This window comes from Sturnus vulgaris, chromosome 1 (genome assembly GCF_052056855.1).
Source record: "Sturnus vulgaris isolate bStuVul1 chromosome 1, bStuVul1.hap1, whole genome shotgun sequence".
NCBI lineage: Eukaryota > Metazoa > Chordata > Aves > Passeriformes > Sturnidae > Sturnus > Sturnus vulgaris.
The window spans coordinates 60,152,803-60,171,723 of NC_142243.1; the positions used below are offsets into that span (position 1 = coordinate 60,152,803).

The 18,921-nt window shown below is 38.1% G+C and overlaps 1 protein-coding gene across 2 annotated transcripts in view; it reads left to right on the top strand.

Moving 5' to 3' along the window:
- Positions 1-1,616: 1,616 nt before the first annotated feature.
- The window catches only part of VPS41 (VPS41 subunit of HOPS complex), a 106,831-nt gene continuing 89,526 nt past the window's right edge, over positions 1,617-18,921 (top strand). The window contains exons 1-3 of one of the 2 annotated variants that reach the window (XM_088167829.1): positions 1,694-1,740; positions 5,451-5,489; positions 18,789-18,833. In XM_088167829.1, coding sequence (XP_088023955.1) covers positions 1,720-1,740; positions 5,451-5,489; positions 18,789-18,833 — 105 coding nt within the window. In that variant the 5' untranslated portion in view covers positions 1,694-1,719. Of the gene's footprint in view, positions 1,741-5,450; positions 5,490-18,788; positions 18,834-18,921 lie in introns of both variants that reach the window. The other variant, XM_014892600.2, reaches the window with a different exon arrangement.

Here is an 18,921-nt window from a genome sequence, read left to right on the forward strand (position 1 = left end):
AACAGGACTAAGATACAAGAAGGACTGAATGGGTCTGTAATGAGCAGTATTCTGTCAGCAAACACCTCTTATTAAAGTTTATTAAGTTTCATCTTAAATCAGTTAAATTTCTTGCCAGCAAGATTCTTCTGAGGACCATGCTTGTCAGACACATGGGAATCTACTTCTCATTTCCAGCCTAAATGCACTGAAAATAGCTGATAGTGATTTGATCTACTACCTTTTACTTTAATAGTTCTTCTTCCTCTTCAGATCTCTTTTATTGCTAGACCGAAGTTGCTAAGCCCTTCTTTTTATCAGTCTTCTCCAACAGATCAGACCCTAAATGTCGTCCCTTGGGCCCTTCCAGTTTCAATCAAATTTTTTGTAACAAATTTACAATTACATCCAGGTGTGGTTTCAACAATATTTTGTCCAATGGCAGCCAAACATCTTTTTCTCTGTAGCTATCCCGTGGCTTATATGGCCTGGATGACATTTACACACTTCTTTGCCATGGCATCTTGATAGTCCATAACAAACCATAAAAAAAGATACTTTATTTTATTATTTGCAAATTAAATTTAGTCAGGATAGCTATTTTCATATGTTCTTGCACTGAAACTGGTAACTTTGATAGCTCTCTCTTAACCCTGTGTACCACTTTCAGTGTGATTTTAAAGGACACACTCTTCTCAGCTCTTCTCAGCCAAAATACTGGTAATTAATTTCTAAAGGTATGGCAATGATATACATTATTTTCATAGCCAAGGCAATACTCTCTTGCAATTAACTCTATGGCCTTAAGGTTTTGCAGGGTGGTACTATAAGATTTCATTTTTATTGCCAAAGGTGATCTGCACTGCATATTTTTTAGTTCATGGCTTTGAACCCAAGGATACGTAACACTGTAGCTCCACCTTAGATTTTAAATAGCTCCAAAGGCAAAACCCAAACAGCAAAAAGTTCTGCCTGTTGCTTTTTAGCGTTATGTTTTTAACACATAAAGTAAGTCACGTATGACATTCAAGTCTTATTTTACGCTTTTAAAAATCAAAATGCAGCAGCTTCTAGAAGACATTTAGGCTTTCTGAACTCCTTCTCCTGACACTAGTGTGGGCCATTTCAATACTGATGATTAAGCAAAAAGGTACAAAAGGGACAGAAGCCGCTGTCCAATGGAAACCGAAGGCTCTAATGCACCTGTGACCAGGTGTTGCTCAGAGGGATGACAATAAAGGGAGCACGGGCAGTGCTGTGCCCTACAGCGGCAGCAGGCAGGCTGCCCATGGCTCCCGGCCTCAGCTACACCCGAACCCTCGCTCATCAGGGGCAGCTCATCGAGCATTCCAGCGGCTCCTTCAGCCTCAGCACAGCTGGCCGTACCATGGAGATCGTGCTGCTCTCCCCGAGAGAGTCGATGGAGTTCAGCTTTAAAACGCGTCTGGCAGCTAAGGAGGGCGGAGAGGCAGCGCGGCTGGGCTGTGCTGCCCGATGGGCCCAGCCTGGCGTCTGCCTTCACTTCTCTACGGTATCGCCACCACAACTCAGCTGGGCTGAGGAAGGGAAAAGAGGGGAGGGGAGGGGAGAGGGAAGAAGAAGAAGAAGCAGGAAAAGAAAAAAACAAAAAACAAACAAACAAAAAAACCCCCACCATCCTTTCCCCCGAAACTACGTTTCCCAGCGTGCCTCCGCCCCGCCGGCTTCCTGCCCCTCACATGACAGCTGCGGAGCCGTGCCATGGCGGAAGCCGGGGAGAAGGTAGAGACTGTCAGTGCGCTGCGGCCGCAGCGCCGAGGAGCGGGGCTTGGAGCGGGACGGCGGAACGGCGGGCCCGGGGCGGGGGCACAGGCACAGGGGAGGGGACGGGAGGGACAGTGCCTGTGCCAGGGGTCAGGGGCCGGCAGCCAGAGCCTCGCTGCGCCGGGGCGGAGGAGGGAAGATGGAGGCAGCGCAAGCTGGGTCAGGCCGGGAGTGTGGGTTTAGAAGTGGCGCCGCTGTGGAGCCGAGATTAATGACCTGGAGGGTCTCGCTACCGGGTGACACAGGAGACATGACCAAGTTCATCTCAACAAGGACATTTTTTTCTGAAATAAAGCTTGAGTTTGATGCTGTTCCCTTATCGGGTGTTCTCTTAAAGTTTCCTGGCCCTAGGTTGCTCTTTCCCAAAGAAAAAGAAAAAAATAAAACAAAAAGTGCAGTTCATGGCCCTTTCAGGCACTTTCTAAATGTTTCTTTGCTGAGACAGTATTTGGACAGACAGCTGAGCGGTGCGATCTTTGTCAGTCTTGGATACCTAAAAGTGGGAAGCTTAGAATTGCTTCAAGGTAATTGGCCAAAGTTCGAGAGTGGCATCTGCTTTCCGCCTTCCCTACTGACAGAGTTTTGTTGGGAGGGCTTGGCTTCTTTGGGGGAGACTTTTTTTCCCCAGGATTGGTGAGTTTTTAACTGTGGCAGCCTTTGGAAGGATGAAACAAACTCGGACAAATCTTCTCTAACCATGCAAAAGATTAAAGTAGCCTGTGTTTTGCTCTCTTTGGACTATGATAGGAGAGTTACCTTATTCATTTCAGTTTATTTCCTGTGGGTAGCATGCACACCTCTTCTGAAAGGGATGTGTGTGTGTTGTGCATTGTGTTTCTGTAAAACTCAAGTTTTGTGGCTTTCACCTTCCATCAGGTTTAGGTTATGGGCCTAAACATGTAGTGGAATACATCTGATGTTTGTAAAACCAGGGGAAGGGAAAACCCTATACCCATCACACTGGAAAGCCCACTTAAGAATTTTTTCAGAAGTTACATTGGATCTATTAAGTGAGAGGTTATAATGGTGAGGGATAGCTTCACATTTCTATGGTTTCCTTGTCTGTGTTCCCTTACTGCATTCTTAGCTGCTTAAACAGCAGTGTTTATCAGCTGTCTGAAGTGTACTGCTGATTTTCCCCTAGAGACTGCTATTCCTACGTGATTTTGGATTCCGGGTGTCTAGAAATCCCTTTTTAGAGATTTCCTTCCCGCAGTTACAAGGCTGCTAAAAAGTGGAAGTTGAGGATAATCTTCTCAGTTCATACATTTGGAGGGAAGGCAAAGGAATCTAACAAAACCCCAGGGCTATCATAACTACAGTTTACTGTTCCAGTTTGCCTAAGCAAATGGGAAAACCCAGAGAAAAAAAATTTTCACAGTAAGTTGCTACCAAAGTGAGTTTGTAGGTAAGTATCAATTCCAAGCACCTTCAGTTAAGTTCTTGTCAGGGAACAAATACAATTGCTTTCCTAAGCCAAGGCTCCCTCTGATATTTTTAATGTTATTTTCTGCAGTAAAACATAAAGGCCATGAAGCATTTACCTGTATTTATATGCCGTTTGTGAAATTTAGCGTCTGGGGTTGCAGTGCCTTGTGAATACCAGGGTAGATGTCCTAAATAAAAACAGATTGATATTTTCTTAGTTCACATGGATTGATTATTGGAATCAACTCCTGGCATGCCCTAATTTTTTATGTCAGTATTCTCTAGGGGTGCCTTTGCACATAACTTGGAGCTCAGTTAAGTGGCTCAGGTGGGTGTGAGGATCAGCTGCTGTCTCAGTAACTGGGCTGTTAGCTCCACCCTACACGTGTGTTGATCTGACTGCATGGTGTAAGCTCATCCTGAAAGTAAGTTTCTGTTCCTAGACAGCCAAAACAATTGGAGCTATGGTAGGTTGTATAGCTGCACTAGAAAGTCTCATGTATACCAGCAAAAATGTCACTTGCTGTAATTCCTTTGTTTGGGAGAGTTTGGGGCTTTTTTTGCACACTATGTGAATTATATCAAAATATCATAACGGTAGTGCTATTAATTTTGATTTATTAAGGAGCTGAGTAGGCAGCTCTTGGTATTCAGGAGAGAAAATCGCATTTTTTTATTAGGAATCTGATGGTACTTTGCACTGGATTTTGTGTGTTGTTTTAGCTCATCCAATTAGCTGGCAATATTGCACCACAATGTTTTAGTTCTGTTTTCACTTGTTAAGTAGAGTTTAAGATGCACAAAGATTGTATGTAACAAAATTGTCATTTCCTAAAAAGTTACAGCAGCTTGTGATTAGAGACTGGGTGACTGACAGACAAAGAGTTGTGCTTGCAAAGTCGAACCTAAACTTCAAAGGATGCAAAGATTTTACTCTATCTTCTCTTGATTCCCATGTAGTTTTTACTTGCAATTTCCCAACTCATGTCGCAGGTATAGACTACACTGATAATCCTTCTATGGGATGTGTATTTTAGAGGTGGGCCTATCTGTAGTGAGTAAAATGGAGGAAACAGGTGTCAGTAATTGTGGTAGCACCTTGCACGAAGCTTCCAGTAGCAGGTAGAAGTGCTGCTTTGCTTCTCTCCCATCAGCTGTGATGGTCATTATGGGCAGCAATGTGAGCCTCCACTAATGAAAAGGAAGCCTTTGCTTTTGGTGTGCAGGTCACAATCATGCATTATATAAACAAAGAAAAGAAATAAATATGAGAAACAAAAAAATTACACTGGTTGTCAGTACATTAAATTTTCTTCCTTTTCAATTTTTCTCGAAGCTGTTGGTAAGGGTGTCTTTTTTTTTTTTTTTTTTCCTTGCCTGGTGGAATTCTGTACTTATTAATCTTACTCTTCAAAGACTCCCTTCCTATGATTTGAAATGCTGCCTTCTCTCTTGCTTGTTCTTTGTTTATATCATATTTTATTGTTAAAATGCTTACATTCACTGCCGGTGTATTGGTTGTAATCCTTTATTGCTATTGATAAAGATAAATACGTTAAGTAAATCTTCGTTTTGCTGACTTCTTTGAGGAACCATTGCATCAGCAGATTTTCTCAGTGGACAGACGAGAGATGAGCAGGAGTTGACTTAAATTTTTTTTTTGTAGGGTAGAAAGCATCATCTTGCCAGAGAGAGATGTTTTAAAGGTACAGTTGTTTCAAAGGCAGGAGAAAGCCACGTCTTCCCATTAACATCAGATGGGAAGGAGAATGTCATCGAATGCTGGATTTCTATGGAAATTGTTTTGAAATTATTTCAGTTTAAAATAAACCTATTAACAGCTGAATAGTTGAAAAGAAAAACTGGCTTGTGGATAAGATGAGAAGGCTGTTCTGCCATGGAAGTCAAGATGTGTGCAGTTTTGTTGCAAAATCTGCTGCTGCTTGTGGAAGAGGGGAAGATGTCACAGGGACAGATTCTCAGATGCCCCAGTCACTCTCTCTTTTAGAGTAACTGACCACAAGTGTCCCTGCTGCTCCTGAGTATCACTGTGGCACTAGAATGCAACTGCAAACACAAATCAAGTATGAATGACAAGGGTGGAAACTCTGAACTTTGTGTTGCTTCTACTTTGTCTTTCATTTCTTAACAAGGGTTTTAAAGTACTTCTTAAAGGGAAATACTGCTCAATTATGTATATACTTGGCTATTTACCCCTTTGTTTTTTGTGTCCTTTTCAGGAAACCAGGTCTAATGAAGAATCAACAGATGAATCTGAGGTAACCCTTCTTAAAATGTTTCACACTCGAATCGATGTCAGTGTGATCAGTGCTAGTTTTTTGTCATTATGGAGTGAAAAATTCTATTTCCCTGGTTGTTTTTACAAGTCTGGCCAGTATTATGTAGCAGGGATTGTTAATCTGGGCTTAAATTATTTGAAAGAAGCTGTGAATTGCTGATAGAAGCTTCTTTCTATTAAAAAAACCCCACAATCGCCCCATTATAGTAAAATGAATTATGTTGAGAGATAAATTCAAGTGCATTTGCTTCTGTTTTAATAAAAGGAAAGTTTCTAAGTATAATTTTATATGCAGTAATATTCAGGTAATTACTTTGTTATTTTAATAGCTTCACAGTCTAGACTTAATCAGATCCTGTAGAATCTGTTCTTGAGATGATCTTTTGTCAAAAATTGTCTCATTTTCTGGAGAAGTCTTCCTACAGTGCTGTAGGTGATGGGAAAAAGGGGGCTGGGGGTGAAGAGAGGAGGGAAGCTACAAAGAGTTCAAGAGTTTGTCCCTGAACAGTAATGTACTTATTCCAAACCTGCCATCATTGAAGGTATCATAAAAGATATGAAAGAGGTAATTGACATCAGGGTGGTCTAGGATGGCTACAGGAAGGAGCAAATAAAGGTGGCTGAGCAGCTTAAATTGTGGCCCACCAGCAAGAAGAGATGACACAGAGAAGACTATTACCTTGAGTGTTTTCACTCATTATATATAACTTTAATGGACTTGCTATTAGGAAGGTTTTGTTTTTTACCAAGGACCAAATCTCAGTGCTTGAGATCTAGGTTTAAGCGTTTAAGCACTAACAGACAGAAATGCTAATTTCTCTGACAGTGGATAGTGCAGAGACTGTAGTGGTGGATTGAAAAAAATCTTTTTGCAGTGGAAGGTGGCTTTATTTCTTGTGAGATACTTTTTTTCTTCCATTGAGTGGTTGTCTTCAGTGGCACTGAATGGCAATACTGGTGAGAAGCAGGGTTTTTTTGGCCCTTTAACATGGCTCTGTGGAGCAGCTTCCCCAGGCCAGAGTTTTTTGCCCAGTGTGAAATGCTTTCGTTCTGAATAGTGCTTTGTGATGTGGAGATAAACAATCACTGGGCAAGACTAAGTAGAATAGTAATCCTCTCAAGGCTTGACATTCACAGGATAGTGAACAGAGATACTTACATACTGAGATGATTTTTTTTTTCCTTAAAGCCTATTGCAAAGAAAAAATGGCACTTTTAATGGCTTTCAAGATTTCAGCTGTAGTAAATCAGTATTTACAGCAGAATTAATCATAAATGGGTGGCCAGGTTGGTGGGGGTGTACTGTTTTTTACCTTAAGTAAAAGTAGGCATCATGCATCTTTCACAAAATTGAAAGTTCTAAAATTTCAACTAGACCTATGTTAAAGTTGATGTCTATTTTTAATGTTAATTTCACATGCAGAGAGAAGTGAAAAGGAAATTTATGTATTGAAAATGTAGATACTGAATCTAAAGAACAATTGTCGTTCTAATGTCTGTGAAAATGCTTTGCATTAGTCATCTTTGAGTATTAAGTCCAGTCTTTAGTATCTTGATCATCAGTAAATATTTAATGAAATGAAACTGATTACACTATTTCTAATGGTTGTTCAGATAAAACCAAAATGCTAAAAGCACAAAGTATAAAGGTTCTCAGTGCTTCTTTCTATTATTTGAAGACTGGTCAGAGCTAAGATCAAATGATGGCTTTACTCCTAGCTCTTGTGATCATAAAACTGTAATTATTTGTTTTGAATGGCCTATAGTTTGAATAATCAGGGATATATTTTATGGTGATTCTAGAATCAGAGATTCTAATTCTTGCAGCCTGTGTTTGGGTTTGACCATTAAAAATGTATATTTATGGCATGGATTTCATAGACATCTTACCATAGTACTAAAAATTTTTCATATACAATTACTTTTGCAATTAATTTAATTTCTTTGTATAAAATGGAATATTGTTGCTAATGATTCTAGAGGGCACATGACACATATGCAACTTACATTATAGATGTGTTTTCTATTATGGAGGAATGCAATATTAAAATTTCTCATTTTGAGTAAATTATACCCCTGTGTGAACTGGATGTGTAAACAAAGTATGGAATTTTTTTTCTGATGTTTTTACACTTCTGTGCCATTATCTTAGCAAAGAATCAAATATACATTAATTCTGTCTCATGCAGCAACTCTCTTACTATCATTCCTTTAGCATCTTCTAGCAAATAAGATTCTAGTTCTATTTTGCTGTCTGCTTGGTTGTTTTGAATGACAATTCTTTAACAATTGCCAGAATGCTTATTTGCACAGACTTGGTGGTAGAGCTTAACAGTAGGTCTCAAATTGTGTGAGTCTGCAAAAATTGACTGTCTTGAATGTATGTCATCTAAAAGCTCATCAATGTGAGTTTGGTTCCAGCGATGGCTCCACAGGAAATTAAATTCCTAAGGCTGCTCTGGTGTAAAATACTTCTTAACTATTTAAGTCAGAATGTGTAAAGTGCAAAGGTATCAATTAGCAGAGATTGTACATTTGTTCAGATGTTAAGCAGACCTTTCTTTCAATATAGAGATAGCTGTATTTGTAAAATTTGTAGAACTTGTAGCACTTGTAGAACATGTAGAAATGTAATAGATCTTTCCTGGTAACTACAATACAGTTGACACTTTACTATCATGTCCTTATATATGATTTGGAGTATTATAACCTTTTTCTTTTCCCATAGTCAGACTGCTATATATTATGCCATGGTATGATGAGGAACCTATATATCTATTAGTCCTCTAATTTTTAGGAGAAAACCTCCTTGTTTTGTGAAGTAATTTTACTGCAGTCTTGAAGCACAGGTATTTTCTTTTTGTATGTTTGGCTTAAGACATTTGTTTTTGGTGGTTTTTTGTTTATTTGGCTTCTTAATTATTTTTTTCTGAAGTATATTTGCATTATTTATCCCAACCTTGTCTAATCATCAAATATGCAGCCAGAATTGAGGCTGGATCTGAGCAGGTTTGTTTGGCTGAAAAGTCCTGCTACAGTGTGGTTTCATTGGCTTATTTAATTTTATTTAATAGCACCTGAAGCTAGATGTTTGGACAGTCACATTTGATGTGATCTAAAAAGTAGATAGTAAAGTAATCTGACTTTTGGCTATTTGGAAACTGTGGAGGGAAAAAAAGCTCCATAAATAATGTACAGCCTGAATCTGAATTTATTTCCAAATTATTCTTCTTCCTCACAATGCGTCTGTTTCTGTAAAATCTTACTTTTCTCAGTTGAGCTGCTTTCTGTCAGACAGATAATTATGTTTTGCCAGCTAATTAGCAAAGAATGAAAGGCTAAAAATTTTCTCCTCCATTCTAATTTACTGTAGGGGTTATGAGCAGATTGTGCTGATCCAGCATGTGACTTTTTACAGGAAGCACCCTTTCAAGAGCAAATGTCCCTGGAATTATAAATGAGTGCTGTGTCCCAAGAAATGATCCTTGATTATGTAAGGGATTTTTTTTGGACACTGGACTACAGCAGAAATTTTTTGTTTTGCAATTGTTTGCTTGTTAAATCACAAAAAAAAAGCCATGTGGATGCAGATGCTCATGTTCTGTAAAGAGGTATTAGAATAGTATTTTTTGAAAAAAAGGTGCATTGATATCTGTATTCCTGCTTTTTTGTTAGATACATGAATGTGTTAGTCATCAGTATTGCATATATTTTCATTCTAGCACTGCTATTTTTGTATGTCTCCTTCTTAACTTTTTTTTTGCTGTTTTGGTCGCTGTTACCCTGTGAAAGGGACATTTGTCCAATTAGTTTCTTGTTTAGTTTTTTAAACACTATATGAATAAATTCCATTAGTGTTTGTAGAGAGGAAGGTATTGGAGAAATTCCTAGTTAATCCAGTGCTCAAACTGTTTCTTGTGGTTTAGAAATACCCTCTCTGATACACTTTTACCACTGAAATTAGTAGTGGTTTTGTTCTTTAAGGTTCTGAAAACTGATCAGAACAGGAACAAAGTTATGAAAAAACATAAGCCTTAAAAAGAGGCAACTAAAAAGCCTTGATATTTTCTTTCTCTTTTCAGTGCACTCCAAGTTTTAGGTAGGTTGGGTCTGGATTAGGTCAAAGCAATTAAATCATTTCAAGTAAATAAAGCATCTGGTGAAAAAGACTCCTTGTCATGCTGTGTTTCCATCAAAATGTTCTCTTAACATGGGGTGTGGACCACTGGGCTGGAAGAGGCAAGTTGTTCTGTGGATAGTAGTATTTGAAGGGGCACTCTTGCAAGAAAAATGGATGGTTGAAATGTAGCTATGGCTCCTGTACCTATGTCCAAGTTGGATTTTTTTGTCTCCTGTCTGACCTTTTCCAAAGTATTTCTTTTAATCATGCCACTTTTTCTTCTTATTGAATAGTTGTACACTGGATTATTTTTTAAAATGTAAAATGGAAGGAAAATGCTCAAAAAGTATATTTTGTTTCACATATCTGCGAAGTCTGAAGAGATTGCTTCCCTCTGCATGACTTTAAATTAAATTTGCCTTTTGTGGAGAATGGAAAGAAAAGTTACATAAATTCCAAGTACGAAGTTCTCTTTATTGATGAGGAAATGTATCATGCAAATAATTTATCAATTTGAGTCAGTAGGATGAGCATAGTAAATTATTTATTGAAGTTTAAATGGAATCTTTCCATACATTAATTTAAAAAACAAGTTTGCAGTGACTGGTAACTAACATTATAATAAACATTATTAGAGGATTGACTTGCAGGAAAAAATGGATTATTGCAATATTCTTTTAAGATGTTCTGGTTTTGAGTGAAAATTAAGTATTTCATTTAATGAGCTATTAATATTAACCAGAAGTGCCTGTTCTATCTGTGTGTTGTGGAATACATAAAAAGTAAAAATGCTGCTGTGCTTCCTACATAAATTAAATGCAATTGCCAAGCTACAGTGTTAGCAGAGTATGCAGTTGTGGCTTTTCCAAAACACTAAATGTATTTCTCTGTGTGGAATAACACTCTTGGCTGCAAAAAGAAAGTAACAGTGAAATTCAGCTCTTCCCCAGTGGTGGGTAGGTGAGCTTCAAAAACTGCTATTCCCAGAACTGCACTGTCAGCTTTTCATATGCAGTAGATCACAAGGTGGCAACCGAGTTGCTTGAGTAGTGTTCACAGGGGAAACAAATGTTTGCCCAAGTTCCTTGCTCAGCAAAAGGACAATAAAAGTAGAAATGTGTGGCTTCATTGAGATTTGAACTGAGTTTGGATTTTTCTGTGCTGGAATTGGATTCAGACATGGAAAATAAAACAGCCTATCCTGTGCTGCCTGTGTATGGTGCACTTGGTGTGGATGGGTTTATCTTATGTTTGTGAACGTTGAGGTGGATTTGGAAGTTTTAGGTGTTCTTTGTCATGCACAAAACTATCAGTTAAATAAATTGAGGTCTTTGAAGTGGAACCAAATTGTATTATATGGACTTTTTCCTACTTTTATTTTTAAGCATGCCATTTATGGGGATGAGTCATGTGCTGTATGTCATCTCTGTGTTACTTACACTCTCAGAACCTGGCTGGTGCCCAGCTCCTTCGAACCTGTAGGAGTAAATCTTCAACTGGTGTGTAAATACAGTCTAATATTCTGTATGTCACAACAGTTTTGTAAAAAAAAAGACTATCTTTTTTGTCTTTCATCTGTGTGTCATTTCATACTGTTAATACAGCACATTTTGAGACATATTCACAGGCAGCCATATCATCTTAATTCCGTGCTCCTGGTGTATATCTGCATTTTCCCAGGGTATTAAATAAATCCCATGAAAATGCATGGGGAGAACAGAAAGCTGCTGTGTGAAATTTTACCATCCTAATCCATATTTACCAATTTTACACCTAGGTACTGGAAAAGCATTAGTGATGTGCCTTATGAACAGTTGTAGAGGAATGAGATCAGAGGTTATTCATGTTTTTCACTGAACTAACATTACTATATTTTCACCATAGAATTAGGGGGAAGTATTTTTAGCAGCATAACTCACAAACATGCTGTCATAGTTTAGGAATTGCAGTCTTTGTGCCTTTTGTTTTCTTGTGTACCAATAGTTGCAGAACTGAAATTGATTCTTGTGCAAGTTGGAAACTTTAATGGGTTTCTAGCTTTTATTCAGTATTGGTCTACCTGTTTTGAACCAGTGACTTCAAGATGAAATGCTCTTTGCTATTCTCATTCTTAAACCCATTTTTCTTTTCTGCTTTGGTAAAATTTTCCTGTAGGAATAACTTTTTCATATGAAAGTAATGGAGGGAAAGAGGCTTATGTTCTCTCAGTGAGCTTCCAGAGGGTCTGGTAAAGTGCTCAGGATTTAAATTCAACACAGTAAATAAAACAACAATTTGCAGTAAAATTGTATTCCAGTTGTGGTACTATCAAGCAGCCTGGTTAAAGGCCTTAGTCTGAGTTTTTCTTGGCATTCTGCTAGTGTTAGAGATTTGATTGCATTGAGAGAAATTGATTTATGATCCTAATTGTGAAAATAGCATAGGTGGTAGTCCCTTTATCACACAGGTAGGAACAGAAGTCTAGAAACCATACACTAGGGATAGAGAAACGGTAATGATGAAGCTGCACTTTGTAATAGTTACACATCCTATTACAGTAATTCTCCTTGTTTGCTCTGTGGCACATGATTCTTCAGCAGAAGTGAATATATCACCCAAAATAGTGGGGGATGGAGTGCTTTCTTCTGCTTGCTTCTGGATTTTTTTTTTTGTGTTTTGAAGGAAGGCCAGGTAAGACCTGGAAATGCCCATGAGGGAAGGTATGTTTGCATTACTTCAGAACACAGAAGTCTTTTTAATAAACAAATATGAGGACATGTATTTAAGGAGCTTTAGTAAACGAGTTTGAGGTGTGTGATAGGATGACACTGGCCAAATGCCAGTACACCTACAAAAATAATTTATTAATTTTCTTTGGCTGTAGTTAAGCAGAGGAGGGGAAAAGAAAACTCATGAGATGAGATAAAGATTAGGAGAAAACACATTAAGGGCAAAACAGGCTCAAAATTTTAAAAGCTGTAAAGGGAAAAAAATATTAACAGAATTAAAAGAAGAGAACTAAAACGAGCTTTTAGAACATCTCTCCCCCCATGCACTTCATGAATTACAGGGAACAGGTTGTTGTATCATAGTCCTCACCACAGCTTGTAGAAGAATCTCAGCTCCAATGCTCGGAGCAATTCCTCCTCCCCCTCCCTCCTTTGCAGCGACCTCAGTGTTGCCATGTTGTTCTCCTAATGTGTCCTCACTTTTTCCTTTTCTCTGAGAGAAAAATTATTTGTAAGAGCAGATTTGTAAGGATGGGGGTTTGGGGAGCACTTGTGAGCCTTCAAGACTCTGCAGTCTTCAAAGTGGAGGTTAAGTGTTAGAGTGGGAACCAGCCCCTTTATATGTTTTGTATAATGGGAATATAGACATATTTGACTAGTACTTTGAAGGCAGTCCTTTAGCCTTCATGATACTGTGATGGGGCAGAGTCACTGTTTTCCATTTGTGTCCCAAAACCCTGGGACACCCTGGAGTAACCCTGGGTAACTCTGTCAGCAGACCTGGTCCTGCAGAGCTGTAGTAGAGAGTTGCTCTGCCTTGCCTTGCATCTTGCCTTGCTGTCCAAAATCAGCAAAGCTGAAGAATTTCCTCATAGTCCTAGCTGAGCAAGGATGTCTAAACTAAAGCATTATTTCCAGGGTGAAGAAACTGTATGGTTTGTCAAGCTTAATTACTGCCATTAGATACAAGAAAAGTATGGTAAGTCTCAGTGTTTTAGCATACAGCTATTAGAAAATGTTTTGGAGTGAAGTATGGTAAAGAAGAAAGTGAGAAATTATGCACATGGATATTTGTGGGGTGATACTGAGAATATAGAGGTTTCTGTCTGATTATCTGGATTGCCAGATTGTCTGAGCCACATTTAGCCTAAATATAATGTGGGTAGAGAAAGCTAGAGATGACAGATAAGTGAATCTGCTTGTCTGAGGTACTTGGTATTAGTTATTTTCCCTGTAGATTCAGAGGAATGGCATTCAGCAAGTGTAAAATCAGGTTCATTTGTAAATCAGTATCTCTTTACCTTGTTGGGTCTTAACAAAGGTCTGAGAGCTGAACTGGAAAGGATAAAGGCTGAAAATAGTCCTAATTTCTTTTTGGGGCCAAAGGAGGTATTATGACCCCTTTGGCACAATTCCCAGATAGAAAAATGCTGTGAAGGTTTAAATAAAAAGCTTTATCTGTGTGTTTTGTTGAGTAGTACTTGTCTTGTCTTGGAAATCTTGTGGCAGTTAACCTTAAGTTTATAGGATACTTGTTGGACTCCCTTATCCAAAGGTTTGCACAGCCATCCTGGGTGCAATCCTGCCCTTCCAAGGATTTCTGGTGATCAAAAGGGTTTGCAGACAGGTGGGGGGTCAGATGGTGGTGTAAAACCTCACTCATGATGTGCCTTTGGTAGCAGTCTGGGTAGAAGTCATCTGTTCCTCTTCTCAGCTGCACACCAGCCACTTGGCTAAGTACTTTTTGCTTTCATGTCAAATAGGGGATTTATAGATGAAAGATTATTTCCAGCCAGCCTCACAGGCCCTCAGGACTAAAGCTGAGACAATCAGTCAATGCCCTGATTAAGACATTATTTCCATTAAAAAATTAAGAGTTGGAGATGGTTATACCTTGGATCGGGTCAAGATGTCAAAACCAAGAAAGGTAATAGATGATGTTGGCAGCTGAGTTCTGCTGGATATTTTGCTGCACTTTGTGCTTCTCCGCATATACAAGAGAAATAAGTAACTCTCCCTGGAGACTTCATTTTGGGGCTTGAGGTTTTTTTATGTTGGTTTCTCTTTCATTTTATATTTATAATTGAATTTCTATAAGAAGTGAAGCTTCCCTTAGCAGAACACTAAGGATGCATTTATTAATTTTTACATAACTTAAAATGTACTATGAACTTTTAATTAAAAATAATTTGAGTTGATTTCTTTGGTTCTTCTGGAGATTTTCATATAGACTGGGGTTGTGCTTTTTGCAGCAGAATGGGTTTTTTTGGTTCTGTTTTGGTTTTTGGTATTTTTAATGAGATTTTATAATGTGTCCTAAACATTAAGTATTCGGACACACAGAGGCAGAGCACTTTGAATGACCCGGTAAGCTTGGGGGTGTTACAATTCAGGAATGAGACTGTACAAACCACATGCTGCTTGCTTGCTCCCCTCCTCCTCTTCCCCTGAGGTGGGCTGGAGAGGAGAGGAGGAGGAAACATGATGGGTTGAGATAATAATTTACTGGAAACAGCAATGAGATAAGAAAAGGAGCAGTAACAGCAACAGTACTAACAGCTAAAGTGTAAAAAGGAGAGAGAGTGGTTCACATGCAAAAATATTCATCCAGTCTCACCTCCTGCTATGGCTTGGAACCAGCATTACCCAGCTCATCCTTGCTTAACCAGAAGGAACCCCTTCTCCTCAGAAGGGTCCTCTTCCCTCCCCTGGCAATGACATGAGGTGTCTCTATGTCCTAGCCATGCCTCCCCTGACTACTGTAAAAATTAACCATGTCCTGGCCAGGAGGAAATGAGGTAATTCAACATTTTTCTTATATTCTCTGAAATCAATGTAAACTTGAAAGAAAGCATGTAAAAAAAAATAAATATAGGGGGACTTTTTTGTTTGTTTGTTTGTTTGTTTTTCTCCAGATATAGCCTTGTTAGAAGGCCTATGACACTAGGACTTCGTTGGAGTCAGGTGTGAGTCTGTCTTTTTTGAAATTGCTTCAGTGATGGACCTCAGCAAATGCTTTGCAGGATCAAAACTTGCAGCCATAAATAAGGCTGGAATGGACACTTATAGTAAACTAGAATTCTAGCTGGGAGTGGGCAGATGATGTGCAGCAAAGGGGAAGGACACTTGCATTATAATGTATGCAATGTTTATTTCCATAAAGGCTTTGAAAAACTTTGAGGGCAAATTGTTTGAGAAGGATGACACTTTGCTGTCAGTGCCTGTAACATAATTAGAGTATCTGTAATCAATAGAGCATGTAGTTCATGTGACAGACTGTCCTATGGGCAGATCCTCTGCTGCAGGAGCAAATGTGGGCTAATGGAATAACTCTGGGAACTGCCCACAGGTTCCCTCTGGAAATTTTCTTCACGAGGACTGATTTCAGATTTTTTTTCTTTTTTCCTACTCACGGTTCCATCACAGTAGTTCCTGTAGGCAAAGCTTGGAAAGATGGGGCAGAATATCTGAAGAAGATTGTGAACCTGGGTTCAGAAAGGCTGGTGAGCATCCCTTGCAGTGGCACTGGCCTGTTGAGAGCTTGTTACACATTTGCAGCTCTCGTTAATTTTGTAAATCCATTCCAGAGGAGTTGGTATTGAGTAGGTGCTGGGTGAAGGAAAAGGAATTTGTTTTCAGTTCAGTATTCAGCAATGACAACTGGAAGAACTCTCAGTAGGACGGGGTTTGTATTAGTCTTAGGGGCTAATTAGTGTATTTCATTCAGTTAGAAATGTGTTTTCAATGGGAAATATTTATGGATACCTGTTCTTTACAGTATAATTTAGTGATATGACTGCTAGCTTTAGCTTTAAAAGGCAAGTAGAAAATCAAATGGAGTATGAGTTTCAAGTTAGCATTCCTGTTGTTGAAAAATGGTTATTATTTATTTTACAACATCACAAAGGTACCTTCCTCTTGACAGCTCTGTGGGTCTCCTTCCCTTTCAGAATTTAAAGCTGCCATGTGTGGAGTGCTTTACACGTTTTGTGCAGTAAATATTTCTTTTTCTCTTAAGACATTTGTCAAGAATCTCAAAATTCAGTATTGTTGTTCCAGATAATTTTAGGCATTAAATATTGAAGTAGTATTAAGTGGTGGTGCAAAAAGCAGTGTTACAAAATTTTATTTTCAAATTTTTAGGATCCTCTAGGAAGGTTTAATTTAAAGTGTTATGTACTTATCAAAAATCCATTTAAGTTCAGCAGTTGATTTTTTAAATTATTTTTTCCCTTAAAAAAGGAAAGCTGTGAGTTCTCTTGTGTGGGGTAAATGTCACTCTGTTTATATCTTAGCTTTGCTGCAAGTCAGGACTTGTACTATTGCTCTAGGTTGTCATAGAAACACAGCTAACTGACATCTCAACTCAGCCTGCTCGTGGTTTAATTTGTGGGTTTTCAAGATTATTAAAATTTAACAAAAATTATTGATTTGCTTTTATTAACACTGGCTTGTGTTTACTTTAGAAGTTCAAACTGCATAAAAGCTTTTCCTGATAGAAAAATACCTTTACAATTATTAAACTCTGATACTCGAAATAAGATATCATCAAATGCATTTAATATATCAGAGTCTGAAGCAGTAGAGAAATCTTGAATTTTTGCAAATCACCTTTTTATTTCATTTTGTTTACAGTAAAGTGCTCTAACCTTATTTCAATTCACCTTTTAGCTTGACTTTTATTTAACATAGAAGATACCTGTCAGGAAAGCGTGAAATAGGTACATCATCATGCCTAATATTTGGGAGTTTTCATTTTATTTACTTACTTTGAAGCCTGGCAGAACGCTTCGGTGCACTGACTTTTGAAAATATATATTTTTTGTATATGCATGTGCAGAAAAAATTACTTAGTTTTCACTCATAAATAAGACAGGCAAAACTTATTTGCAGTAACTTTATCTAATGGTCCATGGATGAATGATTTTATGCAAACTACTCAAGAGACTAGAATTAACTTTTCATGTTGGTTGCACATTGGATGTCCAGGCCCCAGCAACATGTGGGATCTTATAAAAACTAGATGACTGGAGTTCAATTTTTACTTTTATGAATTTATTCAATGATTGCCCATGCATTTCAAGTGTAATCTTTGTAAGCAATGTATAAAATGCAGTAATGTATTAATTGTTATAAAATGGACACATTCTTCCTTGCACCCTCCTTCCATCACATGTATGCTTTTTAGTTTGACTTTACCTCCTCCCTCTACCTTGTAGCCGTTTATTAACGATCTGTAGGCATGAGGAATTTGACTGATTTATATACAGACCTGTAATTTGACATTGTCATTCTGTCTAGTAACAACTTTCTTCAGTGTTAGATTTACTGAATAAAATTGTTTCTTGGTGGACGTTTTGACACCTCACTTCATACTCCTACGTCATGCGCTGCTGACATCCCTGTATTAATCTCATTTGTATTCTGTCGTAAAACTCTCATGTAACATTTTAAAACAGACTCTCTTTGCAGCATATTTCTATAAGCATGGGGTGTTTCCATGCTTTTTTTGTTTTGCATGGGGTTATGTATGTTACCATATATAATGGTAGAATACATAGTAAATGGCCATACTATTTAACCTGTGAGAGACTGGGTTTAGTACTGCAAAGGCTGTTTAAACAAAATATGTTTTATTAACCTGTTAATATGTCTCCCTTCCAAATTTTTTTTTCATCATTGACTGCAAGAAAGTGTTGCACAAATACAGTTCTGCTATAGGCTGACACTGTGCATTTTTAGGAATTGGAAGGCAGTGGTTGGTGGGAAGTCAAGGCATTCCTTTAACTAGAGCACAGCACTGGTATATTCTGGTTGCTTAAGAATGAAAGATCTCTTTTATGTGGGAAGCATGCTCAGTGTTGATATATTCCTTACAGTCAATAGTGACTGTAGGAGAATATTATTGCAGGTATACTGTCCCAGTGAGGACCAAGGGTTATATAAGGGTTTGTGTATGTCTGTGCATGTATAAGATTAACTGAGACTTACTGAAGTCTGTGGAATCTTTCTGGCATTGTACTTCTGTAGACCATCAGTTACAGATAGATGCCTATGACTAAAGAGCTATTTTGCAACTGGGATTTTCTTTTCCCAAGAGATAAACATGTTGAGTCTTCTTTGAGCAATACATTTGCTGCTTGTTTTTGTTGGTTTTTTTTCTTTAGCTTGGTTTCCTTTCTCTTCACTCTTTGCCCCATGATCTTTCCTTGCATTTAAGTAGTGATTGAGTGATAATACCTAACATGCTTGAAAAGAATGAGGAAAGCTTCAGTATTTACCAGAAAAAGATCCTAACCTGGAGAAGATAAAGGTGATTCATAGGAATATACTGTGTCCAGATTCTTTTCCCAGAAAGCATATTATAGTATTTTTTTTTTACCATAAGCCCATTGGTGGATTTTATACAATTAACTTATTCCTAGTGGATTCTTCTTATTTTTGTTCACAGCATTTTGCCTCTATCCTTCCTACAGAGGTGCAGCATCTTGTAAAGGTCGTGAAGTTTCTTGTAACGTGCATGCTTTAGCTTTCAGTTCATTGTGGCTACAGTGGCACACTTTATTTTGTCATCATTCGTTATC